Source organism: Typha angustifolia, chromosome 14 (assembly GCF_048772165.1).
Source record: "Typha angustifolia cultivar Huaian chromosome 14, ASM4877216v1, whole genome shotgun sequence".
Taxonomy (NCBI): Eukaryota; Viridiplantae; Streptophyta; class Magnoliopsida; order Poales; family Typhaceae; genus Typha; species Typha angustifolia.
The window spans coordinates 2,810,668-2,828,772 of NC_133252.1; the positions used below are offsets into that span (position 1 = coordinate 2,810,668).

General features: G+C 34.3%; 3 protein-coding genes across 4 annotated transcripts; 1 reads left to right on the top strand and 2 right to left on the bottom strand.

Moving 5' to 3' along the window:
• Window positions 1-1,258: 1,258 nt before the first annotated feature.
• On the bottom strand, window positions 1,259-5,179 carry LOC140776543 (reticulon-like protein B1). Its single transcript, XM_073120280.1, has 6 exons — window positions 5,061-5,179; window positions 4,768-4,950; window positions 2,499-2,679; window positions 2,262-2,403; window positions 2,120-2,189; window positions 1,259-1,605 (listed from the first exon to the last, which is right to left on the bottom strand). The coding sequence occupies exons 2-6, from the start codon at window positions 4,928-4,930 to the stop codon at window positions 1,448-1,450; spliced, it is 714 nt and encodes a 237-aa protein (XP_072976381.1). The 5' UTR covers window positions 4,931-4,950; window positions 5,061-5,179; the 3' UTR covers window positions 1,259-1,447.
• A 3,477-nt stretch (window positions 5,180-8,656) lies between these two features.
• Window positions 8,657-9,603, bottom strand: LOC140775888 (probable calcium-binding protein CML27). Its single transcript, XM_073119371.1, has one exon. The coding sequence runs from the start codon at window positions 9,466-9,468 to the stop codon at window positions 8,896-8,898; it is 573 nt and encodes a 190-aa protein (XP_072975472.1). The 5' UTR covers window positions 9,469-9,603; the 3' UTR covers window positions 8,657-8,895.
• A 4,119-nt stretch (window positions 9,604-13,722) lies between these two features.
• On the top strand, window positions 13,723-16,966 carry LOC140776112 (uncharacterized). Of its 2 annotated transcripts, none has more exons than XM_073119689.1 (3): window positions 13,723-13,947; window positions 16,237-16,483; window positions 16,572-16,966. In XM_073119689.1, the coding sequence occupies exon 2, from the start codon at window positions 16,239-16,241 to the stop codon at window positions 16,473-16,475; it is 237 nt and encodes a 78-aa protein (XP_072975790.1). In that variant the 5' UTR covers window positions 13,723-13,947; window positions 16,237-16,238; the 3' UTR covers window positions 16,476-16,483; window positions 16,572-16,966. The 2 variants fall into 2 exon arrangements, with proteins under 2 accessions (XP_072975790.1, XP_072975789.1); XM_073119688.1 differs by lacking the exon at window positions 13,723-13,947 and adding an exon at window positions 14,804-15,788.
• The last annotated feature ends 1,139 nt before the right edge of the window (window positions 16,967-18,105 follow it).

The following is an 18,105-nucleotide window of genomic DNA, read 5'->3' on the forward strand; positions in this document are numbered from 1 at the left end:
ATGACCTATCCAGATTCGGAATCTATATATAGCAAAACGAGGGGTTAATCCGAGAAGATAAGGAAGAGTGGTTTAGTTAAATTAGTTTAAGACTTTTTAATTTAATAAAAAAATACTCTATTGTTAAAAGACAGTGTTATATACAAAATTTTATATTTATTAATTATTTACACACAAAATAATTGCATTATAATATTGTGTAAAATATTTGGCTAATATTAAACCAATTATACAAGGGAAGAGTAGACCTTTTCTGAATTTAAAATTAGATTTTAATTGTGATTAGTTATAAATAAATATTTTTCTGGAGAACCACTTATTTAAAGCATTAAAAAAAAAAGCAACGATTCTAACTAGAGATCAATTAGAGTATCATAATTGTGCTATCTAAACTTAAAAATTTTAATCCACTTTTTCTGCATAATGTTACATAATTTTATGTTAAAAGTATCTATTTTGATCGTACAATGCTTTTGGAAAGATCTGAAATAAAAGCATTGAAATAATTTCTTCCTACCTTATAAAGATATTTCATGGGAGCGATTTATTATCCGCTCTCCTTAAAAGAGTTTTATATAGGAAAAAATAGTTTTTCAAATATATTGATATATTGATAAATAAATCGTATTCTTAGAAAGCTAAGAGTGATTAATTAATTAATTAATTAATTTCTTGACAGCGTTTTTATGTAGAAAATAATGATTTTGTGGTATATTTTATGTTGATAAATCTATTAAAAATTATTGTTTAAGACGGCGATTTTGCATTTAAGCTGATTAAAATAAAAATATTTTTGTACATGAATAGTTTGAAAAGAATAATAATTTGGTAAAAAGATTTTCTGGGTAGCAATATTTGGTCAAAACTTCCATCTTAAAGGCTTAAACAAAGACATCAGCATGGTCATCAGTCCTTATCGCCTCACTGCAAATGCCAACGTTGAATCATCAGTTTCTAATTCATATTCTAGCCACCAAAAATATTAAAAATTTATATTATGGACTTTTTGTAATAAAAAAAGAGAGAAAATTATCAATCCTAATCTCATTAGACACATCGGGATTAATCTTCTCTGATAGATTGGATAATTGAGGATAAGAAAACAGGGATAGTGAATACAAGTGGTGATTGCTAGATAAATGTTTATCATACTATCAGAGACTTACATATCCATACCGTAGCTAAGGTGTCACTCCTTGGATTTTAGCCTATAAAATATTAAAATGACTGTATGATAATGAATATAAGCTACTTGAATGAAAAAGAAAAGGTAAGCTAATATATAAGAATAACCTATAAAATGACTCTGATAATTAATAGAATTCATCTACAAAAGGTTTCCTAGCTCACTGGTTGTAACTAGGCAAAACTCACTGTAGCTGAAGTTAACATTGCAGCAAACTACAGGAGAGTGAACCAAGAAATGCAGTTATTCTTCTCATTCCTGCTACTTTGCATAAGGGCCCCTTGGGATCTTCTGAAGTATTTTCTCATCAAGAGCTGCATAGTGCCTGTTGATTTCAGCCATGGCATTATCAGCAACAGCGTCGACATCAGCCTCGTATTTCTCGTAGAGTGCAGGGACAGTGTAAGCAATTACGAAAACTGCAAGGTAAGAATTTAGCATCTTTGATTTGTTTCTGAATGTATAAGAGCTTTAACACAGGCAACATGTAGCTGATAAGTGTCATATAATGAAAGTTAAAGACTGTTGCTGTTTGCAGGTCTAATAAATTCAGTGTATTTTGATGGAAGATATCTCATTGATCCTTGTAAACAGCCTCGTATTTGTCAGGGTAGAAAGCCAAACATCTACACTGGCAGACTGATATCTCTTCCTCCTTAACAATTGCTTCAGAAAAGAAAAAGTTTCATCTGCTACAAAAGTTTCAGCTAGAACATCACCAGATGGGTGATGAGTGCTAACACCGCTTTCTAGATTCTAATTTAGAGGTGCTCAGTCACATCAAAACGAATCACTTAAGTGATAAGAGTGGCTTCATGAGAAGAAAGGCCACTTTCAAAAATTAAAAAACAAAAAAGATAGAGAATAAAGTTACTGATTGGAAAGAATAATTTTAAGAAAGCAGGGTTAATAACAAAGTCAAAAGGTACTGACCAAGATACGAGAACGTCAGTAAAGTGAAGTAGCTGCTGATCACCGAAAGAATCAAGAGACCCGCAATGATCTGCAACATAAGCTTACCTTTCTAATATTCCAAAGACAAACAGCATAAAAGATATGATGAGCGCCACTTTACCATCAACAATTTCTTCAGATCATTCCCAGAAGCAACGTATTGGAAATTAGCAAAAGCTTGATTAATTCCATTTCGTATGGTTTCAGCTACTTGCATATACGAGTCCTCTGGCAAAATAACCTCTGGAAACTCTGGAGGAGACCTGAATCACACAGTTGATCATTATTCGAGATAGTCTCTAGAAGAACAGTATTGACAACTTTAAGCTTGAAAATAGCACATAAGAGTAGCTCTCACTTGTTAACCAATGATGCTGCATTGGACCAAAGAAAAGATGCAGCGAGTAAGAATATCAGAGAATGACAAACAAATGTTAGAAAGGGATACTCCATCCATTCAAAGAGAAGCCAGACAGCAGTCACTCCAGCAAGTATGCTGCCTGATATCTGATTGTTCCTCCACAATATAATATCAGCAGCTGCAATAGATTCAAAAGAAATTCTTAACAACTATTACAAATAACAAATGCTCATACTTAGCAACTCTGCGTTAGAACTTGGAAAAGGTTGACATTTTTCAATCCAGTTTTCTAGCCATTAATTGAGATTGCAAAATGCCAACTACAAGCTGAACAGAGACAAATGCTCTCGAGTATTTGCTTGGGGATTAGCCTTCACAAATCCTAAATTCAATGGCTACAGCATTGCCAATATATGAGTTAAGACTAAAAACTTTTATAGTAGAACTTTATCTAATCTTTGGTTGTGCTTTGCAATTATAAAACACATACCTCAAATATAGATATGAAAATACTCGGGTCATTTGTAAGAAATAAGCAAACTGAGTTTCGGTTTTGTAGCATCGCCTATTTGTTGTTGTAGCTTGTAAAACTACCCAAAACATTTTATCATTCAGAAAATGCATAGAAAGTAAATAAGAAATCAGTACAAACAAATAGTCGAAATATCTTCAATGTTTAAAACCATGTTAAAAAGATCCCCTCTCTTTTATATATTTACTGAAACTAAAATACAAAAAAAAAAAAAGAAGAAAGAATGGGAAACAAGGTGGCCTTTGCTTCGGGTTCAAGAAGTTTTCTTGAACTTGTTAGAAAACACTAACCATATTTAGTAACTTTACTATTCTTATTATAGCACCATATAATACCATATCACAAATTAATTAATCATACTTCTCAAATTATCAAAAGATCTTTGCTGAGATAACAGTCTGAATAACTATTGAGATAAAAATAATTTGAAATTAAATTATAAAATTAGTGGTAGGAATTAGCATAATTGTGGGGGTAAAACTATAACACATGGTGACGGTAATTTGGAAATTGAAAAAAAAAATTACTTTGAATAAACTCAAATATTTCTTTGTAGATTTTTACATGATACAATGAGATGAGTCAAAAATAACCAAAGGGTAAAATAAGTATTTCTTTTATAAAATGTTGAGTTCTTTCGGTTGTTAAATAAGAGATGAAAATTCAGGTTTCAAATCATAATATACGTATGGATCCTAGTTTCTACTGACCTAAGATGGATCGGCAAAAATGGATCGGGATCAACTATAGTTGATCTGGATTCTAAATTAAAACTTGACATGATCATTAGGCTCAACTCGCCTGATTTTAATCCGCTAAGATCCCGAGCCCGAGATGGTAATGAGTGGCATGGACTAGCTTTTGCTCATCCGGCCCGACTCAAAAGCCACATCAACTATTCTCATATATAGCTCAACCTATAATGCATATATATTCCTATAATTTTTTTAGTCTCACATTACATATTTAGTAAATTATATATTAATATATAAGTATGTTTCGATGAAAAATAACTAAAATGTATTCATATAAGCCCATTAAACTAGGCCCAATACAATATAAATATTATTTTATATTTAACCTATTATGTTAAAGACATTATAGCCAATCCAAACCCAATGTCTAATAGACTAATGGGCCGTAATGGGCTAGAATATTCTAGCCCTACTCAAATCCAGCCTGGCCCGAATGATTAATGGGTCGGGCTGTGAACAAATATATAATTCCGATTAACCTGATCTGAACAAGGCCCGGCCCATCCGATGATCACATCTATCTGAAACCAGACACATACTAGTTTTGGTCAGTGATCAATTAATTTCAGCATTATCATCCATAGCAATCAAAATTGGTTAAAATGAGTATTTTTAAAATTTAAATAGATCTAACCAAAGGAGCATCAGCTAATGATGTCCCTAACTAACTCTGGTGAACTCGGCTAAATATTTTTCTATTTTTTTTTCTATCTTTATCACCTACTATTTTACTCACCATTCAAAATAATAGTGAAAAGAGATAGATCTATCTCTTCATTTCATTTCTATCGCACAACTTATGAGCATATAAATTTATCTTATCGAGTTCAAAATTTATTAAAATTTTAAGCGAGTAATCTTTTTAGTTTTTAAGAATCGTAATTTTAATTTCTTCTTTTTCTATATCTTTTTATAAATATTTAGGATTTCGTATAATTAATAAATAATTGCTGATAAAAACCAAGTTAATAACAATTACATTTTCCTCCTCCAAGTAGTGTATGCACCGGCTGCGCTATCCCAAACAACATCCTCTTCGTCTCCACATTATGGGAGTGTCTCTCGTTTTCGGAATCCGATGACGACGACGCCCACGATGAGCCCTCGCACTCATGATCATTCTCATCAATCTCTACCGCCATCGAGCCTTCCTCACCAATTTCTAACCCCCAAAATAATCCAACCATGAGAGAAAAGATCAAGATCCACAACCAGTGCAAGCGAATCGAAAAATAAGAATAATAAAGTAAAAAATTAGAAGTTCGGACGTACTTTGTCGAGATCAGGATCGGAAATTAGGGTTAGGTTTAAAAAAAAGAAAAGAAGTCCTTCGCCTCCGACGCACCTCCACTCGAGAGTGGAACGAAACCGGCGAATGTAAGGGGAAGCCGAATGGCGGAGGGAGTATTTATAGCCGTCGCCGCGAGAATCAGGCTGTCAGGATGTTTCCTTTCGTCGATCCAACGGTGGCCTACGAATGCTGCCATGAAAAGCTTTTCTGAACGGAGACGTGGCGTCGTTTGATTTGTATCCTACGATACGAAACGATATGGAAAGGAATTGAACATTACGAAGAGCGTATTAGCGTGGGTTAAGGAAATTAAAGATTTATTTCCATAGGTTTATAAGCGAATCAAACCAGTGATTTTGTTCCCCTCTTTATATAAATATTTTAAATAATTAAATTGAAATGAAGTCTTTCTATATTCAGTGCTGCAGAGAGTACACAATTAATATATTATAATGGGGTACTAATTTAAGTGAAAATATATTGCAAAAATAAATAAATTAAGTGAACATAATTAATCCAAATGGGTATGCACAATTAATGCATTAGCACGCATTTAATTATATACTTGACTGATCGGCAACATATCAACTTAGTTCGACTTTAGCTTTGTTAGAATTTGACGCACGGTCTCTTCACCTCTCTCGGAGGGTTATTTATCCTCACCGGTAAACTCTTCCATTTTACTTTTCCCCTCACTCCCTCTCTCTCTCTCTCTATCTCTCTCTCCTAATTTTCTCTCTTTTTCCCGTATTTCTCGTGAAACCTCAATTGTCTTGCTCACTTATGAGTTTTTCATAATTTTCCTTTGCTTATCAACTTGTTCCACCCCTCGCCATTGTCTGGCTCGTTTCCATTGGCAATTGTCATCTCCCCTCATCATCTCTGTCCCCGTAGCTATCTCCCATATTATTAGTCATTATTGTTTGTTGCGTGTCATATATTGTGGCCATCCGTTTTACACGACTTTTGTAGTTCGGTCACTCTTAATTTTATCTTTTTTATGTTTATTAGGTCGGTCTCTATAAAAGATTGGAAATTCTTCTTTGATCATTGAAATTTTACAAAGTTGTGTATATATAACTATTGGATCATGACCGGCTAATATTAGATTTTTATGTATTTGTACATCTTTTAGGGTTGTTCATTATAATATACGAGGCATTAAACTAAATATCTTACTCTTTGTAGGAATGCTTATCATTGTAACTAAGTGGAGGGCATATGTCAAAGAGTCGTTGCTGTTATCTCCTCCTTAATTTGTGTATCAAACCTTTTTATTGAAAGAATAAAATCTTTTCAAAGGGCTTTTCCAAAAAAAAACCACCCAAATCCTTCACTAATAGCATTTTTAATCTCTTTACATTATGAATTTGTTATGATTTGAACTCTACCTTATTATTTTTTTAAAGAAATAACTTTATTTAGGTCCTCTAAATTATCGTTATTTTTCACGTACACTCTTTGAATTTTTAATTACATATATAAACCCCCTAAATTAAGAAAAATATTCATATTTATCCCGTTGAACTCAGAAAAAAAAATTATACCGACCTTTTTAGATCTGGGGATATATGTAGTAAAAAAAAGTTTATATATTATGTAAAATATAACGATACTTCAAGGTGTCTAAGTGAAATTATATAATTCTTAAATAAGAAAACCTCCTAAATTTTTTTAAAAAAAACCCTATTTTGTTTAAAAAAATGTTCAAAAAAAGCCAATCGAGTGAACTTAAACTCACATTAGCTTAACAAAAAAAAATTCCATTTTATTTTAAATTAATATTTTTTAAAATTTCAAATTTAACCTTCCTCATATTATTTAAAACTCTTTCTACAAAATAAAACAGTGAGGATAACTTGAAAATTTTAAAAGTGTTAATTTAAATAAAACAGAATATTCTTTTATTGTTGGGTCAGTATGATTTAGGGACTTCTTAAAGAAATTTTGGTAAAAAACAGGAGCTTCTTTAGAAAAAGTGAAAAAGACAAAGGTCGTAGGAAGAAGATGCTGAATTCAATGTATGCGCGATAATAATGGAGTTTTTGACCAAAATATACCCTTTTTTTATTAATTTTTATTAAAATAGAATATTTCTTAAACTAATTACTACATAGTATTTGATTCACTCTGGTACTAATAAAAACGCTAATTAGTTCAACGTTTTTCTTACCAGATAATTTTTTTTTCTTAACCGATCATTTTAAGATTTTAGGATCAGACAAAAATACTGAACTGATTAACATTTTTTCTTGAAGATGAAATACTGATTAGTTTAATATTTTTATCAGAGCTACAATAAATTAGATCTCATTTAATAATAAATTTAAGGAGAAGTTTATTTTAATAAAAGTAAATTAGAGCATGACTATTTTGGTCAAAAACTCATAATTAAGACATTCATGAATGAATTATATCCTAGATATCCTTTTCAATGCTGGATCATTCAAAGTCTTTTTTTATTCAATTAAATGCTCAAATCAATGCATGCACGAGAACATAAAAATGAGTGAGCTCAAAAGAGTCAACCCGCTCAGCTCAGCTCAATATAATAATAATAATAATAATAAATTTTATGTAGTATAACCGGCTGAGTCGAGCTCGAGCTGAAGTAACCCTAGCTCGCTCAAGTTGGGCTCCATTACACTCCCAGTCTAGTCTAGTAAAGATGTTATTAGGTATGAATAAGCCAATCCTATTTTGGAGCAGTCCAAAGTGCATAATTTTCATGTGGTTTGTCATCTAATAATAAGATCTTGAAAAAAAAAGAAACGAAAAAAAGGAGATAGTGGAGCACATCTTCTTTCAAGGTCAATCTGTTTTCAATAGTGGGGATAGTATGCAATAAGGTGGCCCTAAAAGCTTGTGTGAGAAAATGTGTTGCTTATGTTTGAAAGAAAGAAATGGACAAAAAATATCGATTGAAAGTGCTATTGACTACTTACCATTGTAAGAGCCAACGAATTTCCCCTAACTCTCTGCATTTAAAATGCAACAAGCATCTATGGTAACTCAGCTCAATATGCCTATGCTTTTATTGTGATCGAGGTTAATTGTTGTTCAATCTGTACCACAGTCAGATTTCTAAGACTGTTGTCTTAAATGAATGATATTATCGATACATTAAAATGAATGATATGATCGGACCATGAATTTTCTTTTTTTTTTTAAATTAAAAAAGCACTCACTTAATATGAATGCAAAAAACTTTAAATAGACTTGGCTTTAAGAGTATTGAATTAAAGATTTTTATCATGGATAGATTCATCTATAGCTGGGTTACTAAATGAATAACCTTTTTTTTATAATCTGAATAACTTATTTATTATATGAATTAACTTGTATAATTTATTTGAATAGTTTAAAAATAACCCATTAACCCATGAATTTAATATATTAGTAATATATTAAAATTCTAAATACCATTATTCGATTCATCTATCTCGAAAGATGATTTTATTTTATCTACAGCCTGAGATCTCCACTACCAAATTACTCGAGCTTTTAAACCTTAAAGAGTAAAACAAAAAACAAAACAAATTGATAAATGCTCAAATTTCGAGAGTAAAAGAGTGAGTTCCAAAGTCAAACAAGCAATCCTAATGGCCATCCAAATCAATGCATCACAAATTGGAAGAAGGATTCACGAATTCACCCCCTACGATTAGTTCAAACACCCAGCCAATTAATCCCCAAATCGATACACGGATTCCTTCCCCCTTCCCCGGATTAAAAGCGAAAGTTTTTATCTACGAAAAATTAACGGACGGAGAAATACAATCAGGACCGTACAAGTACACCGACGAGAAGACGAGATCACGCGCCTTTGACCGTTATGCCCTGCATCATGCACTTGAACTCGCCGAAATCCACCCGGCCGTCGCGATCCCGATCGACGGAGCAGATCATCTCCCTCACCGACGCCATGCTCCTCGCCTCCGGCAGCCCTAGCTTCCCCAGTACCGTCTGCAACTCGGCGGCGGAGATGAATCCGTCGCCGTCTTCGTCGAAAACCCTAAACGCCTCCCTCATGTCGTTCTCCTCCTCTTCCACCTTCTCCTCCTCGGGCGGAGGAGATCCGAATAGGGCGTCGCCGAGGGCGCGGTGGAGTTCCTCGAAATCATCGAAGCTGAGGCCGGCGGCGCCGGCCGGGATGTAGGCGGCCACGGTGGCCGAGAGCTCGTCGCGGTCGGCGCCGAGCCCGAGGCGTTCGAGGGCGAGGGCGATCTCGTCGACGGTGATCTCGCCGTCGCCGTTGTGGTCGAAGAGGTCGAAGACGCGGTGGAGGCGGAGGGAGTTGAGGCTCTGGTTGCGGAGGCGGAAGGAGGGGGACGGCTTGTGAGACAAGCGCGGGGCGATCGTGGGCTTATTGCCCTCTATTCCCGCCATTTTTTGAGGAATAAAAAGCGGAATAGCGTGGATAAATGGCGCCGATAACGTGGGAGACTGGAATAAGAAGGGGGAACGATTTGGGCGGAGTTTTTATAGACGGAGATGGGTACGAAGGTAGTTGGATGAACGCGTCCGACGGAGATGGGAAACACTAGTCAATGGCAGGGAAGCCGATTGTTCAAGGTACAAAAGCTGATAACGCTTCTTTGCTAGCTATTAGATTTAGTAAAATAATTATAATTATAATTATTATTGAATTGGAGACTAGTTACTATAAGAAAAAGGTAAATTAATTAAGGAAAATCATATTTACTGAGCAAAAAATTATTATATACTTAGGCAATCATTTTAAAATAATAATAAAAATGACCCTGTTGTAATTAAAAGGAGTGGAGGAGTCTAAAGAGATAGAATACCTATGATTAAACTTTTATATATATGCATAGCTATCTTTCCAATTTGTTTTCAAAAACCATCCAATATTAATACTAAATCTCATCAAATTAAGAAACCTTTTATTCACATATTCTTCCACAGCTGGAAAACATTCTATACTTCTAATTCAATTATGCCAACCATTATGTACAGTTTCTTCTTAAGCAACAGTTCACGTGTGTGCACGCGGCTGTTATCAAACTGCTTCTTTTAGCCGGGCTTCGTCGTGGCATCCACTCTTTTATTATGTGTATGTGAACGTATGATTTATACAATCATACGTATTTTATTACTTAAATTGCACTTGTTCAAATTGAATTAGAATACCTTTTTCAGTATATTAATCATACGATTCTCCTTAGAAGAAAATACCGCTTGCTTTAGAATTGCGTAGAAAATCTGAAAGGCATATTATAGGGTCATCTTCAGAGGGGAGAAACCTAACCTAACTCGATTACAGTATTGGTGAAAGCTAAAGGTGCTCTGATGTCTTAGCAAACTTCCGGGAGCTGGCCAATCCCTACGACTGAAGTCTTAGCTTGACCCTTAGCACTAAAAATGGACTAATGCCACTTAGGAAGGGTTGTAACTTAGGGGGTATTGATATCTTCATCTGCAGTCCAGGAAGAAGGCCAGACTAGGGCAAACAAGGCTTCTCATGACATGCAAAAGCATCTTCTACAGTGAAGTGTATGCTATCGTAGATGACATCAAATTTCTAGCAAAAATGCGTGCAGATGTGGACAAATGGATATTTAATGACCGCCAGGTAGTAGTTAACGTGATCAACCAAAAATCTATTCTAGGAGGATTGTACCAGATGGTTATCCCGTAACTTATTGATTAGAGTTTGTTACACTAGTGGCAAAAACAACTTCGAAGCTCATCTATTAGCTCGCCATGCCGTTCAATCACGAACGATGGCACGGGCTCAATTCTAAATAATATATGCAAGTTGTCTTCTCTATGCATGCATTAGTCTACAAATTTTCCTTCAAAGGAAAAAAAGAAGAAGAAAAAACAGTTTGAGTATATATGATTGATGGATTATCGCGCATCCAATGGAGTAATCTTTTCTTCTTAAAATATGGGGCGGCAAAGCAGGTTGATTAATTTCGCATAGTTAAAAATCATATTGGGCCTTAAAATAGGGCTTTATAACGAGTATATAATATCCTTATATAACGAGTCAATGATCTAATATAAATTATTTTGCCTTTTAATTTCTATGGTTGGTGTAGGGGTGGACCCGAAGACGTTGACGAATGGGATCGGGTGTGGAACGCAGTTTGGATCGTGGGCGCCCACCAAAGTTAAAACCAATAAAAATTCTTACGCGGTTTGGGAGAAATATCCTCTACAACCCCGAATGCATGAATTTTCTGCAGTTTCAGGTACTTGGCAGCTCATGGTAAGCTGTTACGTTACACACCATAATGTGGGCAGCCAGTTGGAGTTTAAAATAAGACCGGTTTTAGGTCGTGAAGATAACTGACAAAAAGTTTAATCCTTGTTTCCTTTCTTTTATTTTAATGCTTCTCATGAGAGATACCTTGTTCCAAAATAAAATTCGTGGATTAGGATAGAGATTGTGACGTCTGAGATTTTTTTTTTTTTTTTTTTTTGTGGATAGAAAATTATAATTTTTTGGGTTGAATTATATATAGCTAGAAGATTTTTTTTTGCTTGTCTACTTCTTAAAACCTTTTGGATTTTGTTTTAATACTGATATGGTACATATTAATTATAGAGCTGAAATTTGAATTATTTAAACAGAAAAGATAGAGTATGAATTTGCTACGAACCGGCCTAATCCGATCCGTAACGGTTCTAAAACTTAGATTATAGCTTGATAGCCCTCCATTGGTTAGATGGATGCTAGGTTTAGTTCGTGGTGTGAAGGGTGATAAGTTGTTATGGAAGAGGGTGATTAGAGACTGGAAAAAGTCGATCAAAAACTTGGGTGGTGAAAAAAAGGGAGATGGGAGAGGATGCCAATGGCTAGAAATAAGAGGGAAAAAGATAAGGCTAAAGCCAATTCTAATAACAAGAAGATCATCCTCGTACCACTCTAATTAGAGTTTCCTCCAAATATATATAGAGGTTCACCCTAGGACTCCTCACTAAGTTAAACAACTCCAAACAAATCATAACAAATCAACAATTAATTTAAACCCTAATAAACAAATAAAACTAGTCTTCTTTATCTTCTCGGATTAACCCTTGTTACATATAGATTCCGAATCTGGAGAAGTCATAGATATCAAAGTTATAGATTTAAAGGTTGGAGGCCTTTTCCGACTGGTTTGATATTATTTGAATATGTGTAGCATATTCTACGAATATTTTTTTAAAACTGTGCAGAGCTGAATTTAGCTAATTAAATAAAATCCTAACCTTCTAATATTCTAACTAAATCAAATAACTAAATAAGATAATTAAACTCAATCTATTAAGCCTAATTTCCCTTTGATGTGATCCGATCTTCTCAGTTTGCATGAGAATTTTTTTACTTTTTTTTTACCAAATTAATCACTTTTTAAAGGGCGGTGACATAAGATGTAGGTACCATATTTACAAGGTGATATATGTAATTAGGAACTAAGGAGGGCCTATAAGTGAAAAGAAATTAAAAATATATCTTAATTAACATGTTGCCATGGAATGGGAGGCCATCATGATTCGTTTAGTCGGTTGGAGAACTTTTTAATTTGACGGTTTAACTTAGAATCGAATCACGTTGATGATGTTAACTAGTGGATCATGGCCTTGAGGGCATTTCCATGTTCGCACGTGAATGCGATTGATATGACAACCATTCATCTTGTCGACCAACAACTTTTTCTTTTTTCTTAAAGAAAATCTATACACTGATGATTGCTTTGAAGAAGAAATTAAAATGGAGCCTATATGCCGCTGTACAGATAAGCATACTATCAAGTACACTAATAATTATTACACAGAAGCATTAAAAAGCTTGAGATAATAACGCACGCATAAACTATTCAACTTTGTAGGACCGGAATGTTAGATATAGACCGAACAAAAAATCAATCCTTCTTAGATACAGAAGTATTTAGTCTCTACTAAACTTTTTAGCTGTTTAATTTAGGTTTTAAGCTATATGCATCGTCGAACAATTTCTCTGAATCAAATGTCGTCGAGATCTATTCTAAACTATCGTACTGCCGAACTGTTCTTTTAAACTAACAACACTGTCTGTCGAGCTATTAATTGAATCGAGTCAAGCCACTAAACCACTAAATAATTTTTAAAGACCAATAATATACTTAAAAAGTGTAAAACTGTAATAAATCTTTTTTACAAACCCTAAAGAAGCAAAAGCAAAGGGAGAGAGATGAGTGAGGCCAGATGCATCTTCTCTCAGTACAACAAATTCCCAACCAACAAAAGAAAGCTTAGACAAATCAAAGACACCATAGTTCCCAAGCAACAACACCAAAGCAACTACAAATAGAGGAAGAAGAGGTCGGTGGTGAGCGGACCAAGGGTGGCTAAACTTTCACCAAGGATTAGGGAAATTTAAGCACCAAGAATTAAGGTAGTTTATAGATAACATGAAATGTAGAATGCTCATACATGACTCGAACTCGGGTTGACTTTGGCTTTTATTGAACGCAATTAGGATATAAGGAAAGCAAGTCTAAATAGCTAATTTGGGTTCAAAATTATTATCGAACTGGCTCGATTATGCTTGATCTAATAGTTCAAATCTAGTACCACAATCTATCTCTTTTAAGAGTTCTTACATAAATCTTTATCCGGTTCGAGTTTAAATCAAGCCTGAATTAGCCAATTTGAGCTCAAGGTACGGTAAATGTCGAGTTTCAACTGGAATTTCACGATTGAAATTGACTACCAATTTGAGGATCAAAAGTAAGTTCTTGAAAAAAGAGGGAGAAAAAAAAGTGGGGCTCTTTCGAAAATTAGGAAAGAGATGAAGTTTACTTTAGACTATGCGTTGGATGCAGGCGAAGGCGAGATATTGCTCTTCTTCTTTTCTCTAAGAATCTAATCGAGGTACGCATCGCTGACCCAATCAGCCAATTTACTAGTTCTTTAATCTATTTCAACTTAGAAGTTTCTTGTGCTCCAAAATCAATTCAACTTTCAAACAAATTCATCTCGTTTTGACCCGGTCTCGGAAGATCTGGATTCACTTCGTCCAACTTTGCTTCCTATATTGAAGAAAATGTCAAGATTCTAGATTCATTCGTCCCCAAGCGGATTGTTTCTTGGTTTCTCGGTGGAGAAACGAACTGGTCAATTATGAGAAAAGATGAAAACTTTATGCGTTCATTGAATTGAATTCGATTGGGGACCTTTAAGCTAATTTTGACTGTAACCCGCATCAAGAGATTTGATGAGAACCATGTTAGATTTAGTAGAAATAGCTTATGAAAGTCCTAAATTTTCTGATCGCTCGAGTTTTTCCTACGAATATGCCAGTATTTTATTTTCAGTGGCGGTTGCTAATTTGAAAGATCGACCTGGCAACGTCAAAGTTTTTCTTCTTCTTTTTTTTTTTCAAATTGAGGTTCTCTTTAGAATGCTTGTTAGCTGTTGCTTTCTTAGCTTGCAAAGACCATAGGGAAGAAGACGGTGATTAGATCTAGATCTAGTGACATAAAGCTATAGGCTATAGGTTTCCACATTCCAGTGGGGTTAGGTAAATATAGTTTGGAGCTTTAGGATGTTTTTTAGTTGTCAACTTTCTTAGCTTGCAAGTCCACAAGGAAGAAGATGGCAATTAGATTTAATGACATGAAACTACAGGTGTCCTGGGGGTAGACTTTTCTTATAGTAATTTCCAAATGAGCTTAAAGTGATGTTTGAGTAATGCAAAAGGCATTTTCATGCTGCTAGGAGAAGGTTGTAAACAATCAGACTTGGAATGTACTTCAGTCTAACTCCTATTAATCATTTAGAGTCTAGGGTGGGCCTTAAGATTGAATTTGATAACATTTAGAGGCCACTTAGGTAAGGATAAGAAGGGGGATTCATCCAACAAAATGGATAACATTGCAAAACGGGAGAACCGGAGAATCTGGGAGGCTTTTGCCAAATCTTCAAGTAGCATTAATCTAGCTTTTCTCAGAACTGTGGTGCTGCTAGGCGAAACAGGAGATAGAATCTACATTGTGGTCATCACAAGAGAATATATGGCTTGCTTTAGTTTTAGTTTATATAACCTTTTGGTCATTCCATGTTGATACATAGTTTCTTCATCTACCACTGAAACAGAATATGGAAGCTTAAAAATTTGTATAGGTATTAGATAATCAGAGAATTGGGAGCATTTTGGCTATTTTAGACATTGCATGATTAATATGTGATGCCAGCATTTTCTTTTTGGCTTGCTTTTCTGAGGATGCTACATGAAATGAAATGGAATCTACAACTTACCAACAATTCATTAGCAATTTCTTACTGCTGCTCTTCACATGTATAAAATAGCAAATGCCTGAACAATTTGGCATGTTAGCATAACATTGCTTAATGCTTATAAATTACAACAGATCAGCAATATATTCTGGTGGTGTTAGGAGTAAGAAGGTTGGGATGATTATATTGAGCATTATTACAATATGCATTAAGACTTTTCCAGACTATTATCTTCATTGTGTGGCCTCAGTCCATCAACAGGATCATATGTGATTTATAAATAAATACAACCTCTTCTTTTGTAGCTGGTGTTTCTCTCTCTTTTTGTCAACATATACTTGTTATTTCCTTTTGACACCCTATATTTGATGTACTGTTTATGTGTCCTTTAAGATATTTGGCTTGGATGTCACTTCCCTTATTTGTTGGCGGATCAAGATCACATTCTTATGACTTCAGAAATTCTTCTTTAAATGGTGTGTTTATTCCCTTTGCATAGTGTACTGTCATGTTGCAGTCTAGTTTGGAGCTTTGAATTAGGATAGTCCTCACATATTAAACTAGTTCAAGGCATATTTATTGAACAATTGAATTTTTATAATGCCTGTTTAGATTACCACTACTTGTCTATCTGCGATACGATTTCCAATGCATTTTCCTAATCTACTCTTCCACGGTACTTAATTTTTTCTATTTGTTTTGTTTATTCTACTTCCTATATGTCCAAACTGTTTAACTAGGAGAAACATCTAGCAGGTAGTTACATGATCTTAATTGGTATTAGGGCACTTGCTTAACGAAGCAACTTTTTAGTATCAAATTCATACAAACATTCTGTAATCTGCTAAGTTATTGTGATTGACATTTCTGATTTGAACAAGATCAGCTGTTAGTGTAATGAAATAATGGAGGAATATCATGCAGGAATGGGCTTGTGGACATTGCTCGAAGGAATACTACTTCTTGCGAATGCTTTGGCAATATTAAATGAAGACCGATTTCTTGCTCCCAGGGGATGGAGTTTCTCTGAAGTTTCAGGAAATGGCCAAACAAAATCACTGAAAGGCCAATTCATTGGCATTATTTATGCTACACAGTATCTGAGGGTGCCATTGATAGTTCTCAATGCTATTATTATTGTTGTGAAGCTGATTTCAGGCTGACCTGAGAGGTTTGCTTTCTTGAGCTTGAAGTTCTTAGTATTTATTTGATTCTGTCACAGAATAAGAACTACTAATTTATTTACTCAATCGTTCTAGGAAATGCAACGATTACGAGGAGTGGATCTGGTTGCCATTGTGATGGGATATGCAAAGATAATTGCGGCATCTCTGTTAATATGGGAAGTTTATTCAGGGAATATCTTATTTTGATGCATATATTTTTGTGTAGGAATCTTTTTTCTTAGGTTGTTTTCAAGATATCGCTTAGCGCTCAGACATCTTTGAAACAGAAAGAACTGTTAAACCTTTTCTCTATGTTAAGGTGGAAGAGCATTTGGGAGAATCGATTTAAGATAAATGCTGCCACTTTGTTGTCTTGAGTCACAAATTCAGGTTATTCTTGGGTATTGGAAATATACTCGAAAACTGCTACAAGTTGTGAAAACTTGGTTGCTATTTGAAGTTGTAAAATGATGTACATATCAGCTCAAGTAGTTTTCTTTTCCATATGTTGATCAAACTTTGGTGCTATCTTCTTCTTTATGAGATCTACTCCAAATTCAGGTTTCACTATCAATCTAAGAGCAGGAGTGTGATTATACTTTGGTGACAGTGAATTGAAACTTTGACAGGATGCACGGCAGAACTATCTTTATCTCAACCATGCTGAAGTTTTGCCTGAGGCAAGTCCGAGTCCCCGGCCGACGGCAAGTACATGTGTGGAAGCTGACAAGCTCCGGTGACTCCATCGGTGAACCTGTTGATGACCTTCAACGTAGACCGACTTCTCAAGGCTCGAGCTCGAATTGGGCTGGCATTAGAATTCCATCAAGGTGAGGTTGAACAGCATATTGAGGCTTGAAATTAATTTTGAGCTGAACTTGATCATACATAGGCACAATCAAGCTCGGCCAGTTTGCAACCATGAACTTAAGCTCTCCTCTGATCATCTCAGAGATCAATCTTGGCTTAGAAATTCTTTATTTACTATAGAAATGAGTCTAAGTAGTTGTGCCAAGTAAAACAAATAGAAAAGTGACTGCATGATCGAAAGCATGTTTGATTTTTCATACAAATGACCCAAAAAAGCATTATATACTTTGTTTCTATTATCCTTGACGCTCTATTTTATGACCTTTAGACTTTAGTTTGATCCAATCGTTATTTTATGGCCTAAATTTTTAATTTAACTCTGTGTATAGTTTTAGTTGAATCACTTTATTCTATTGTGATAATATTCAGACTGAAATTTTTATTTTATTTTTATCATATTTGACTAATTAATAAGTCAAATTTAAAGATATTATTAGAGATAAAATTATAAATAACTGATTAAGCTTTTGAATGTATTCAAAATAATATCTATTGAATTTCAAATGATAATAATAGAATATATATATATATATATCAGTATTTTTTTTGATGTATTAAAAAATTTAACTAATTACCTAGAATTTTATTTTTAATAAATATTTTTAAATTTGACTTCTAACATTAATTAAATATGATAAAAAATAACTCGCTCAAATAAAACTAGATAGGGTGTAATTTCTCTTTAATAATATAGTTTCCTAAAGACCGTCTATTTTGCCTCAAAACTAACGGCATAACAAATGAACGTTCTATTTCT

Excerpts from the sequence above, each read along its gene's own strand:
- LOC140776543 (XM_073120280.1), bottom strand. The coding sequence starts at position 4,930 with ATGGCGGTAGAGATTGATGAGAATGATCATGAGTGCGAGGGCTCATCG. Across the intron at positions 2,680-4,767 it reads ACTACTTGGAGGAGGAAAAT|CTGCTGATATTATATTGTGG; the intron begins GTAATTGTTATT and ends AATCTATTGCAG. Across the intron at positions 1,606-2,119 it reads ACTGACGTTCTCGTATCTTG|TTTTCGTAATTGCTTACACT; the intron begins GTCAGTACCTTT and ends CTTACCTTGCAG.
- LOC140775888 (XM_073119371.1), bottom strand. The coding sequence starts at position 9,468 with ATGGCGGGAATAGAGGGCAATAAGCCCACGATCGCCCCGCGCTTGTCT.
- LOC140776112 (XM_073119688.1), top strand. The coding sequence starts at position 15,692 with ATGTGTCCTTTAAGATATTTGGCTTGGATGTCACTTCCCTTATTTGTT. Across the intron at positions 15,789-16,236 it reads CAGAAATTCTTCTTTAAATG|GAATGGGCTTGTGGACATTG; the intron begins GTGTGTTTATTC and ends AATATCATGCAG.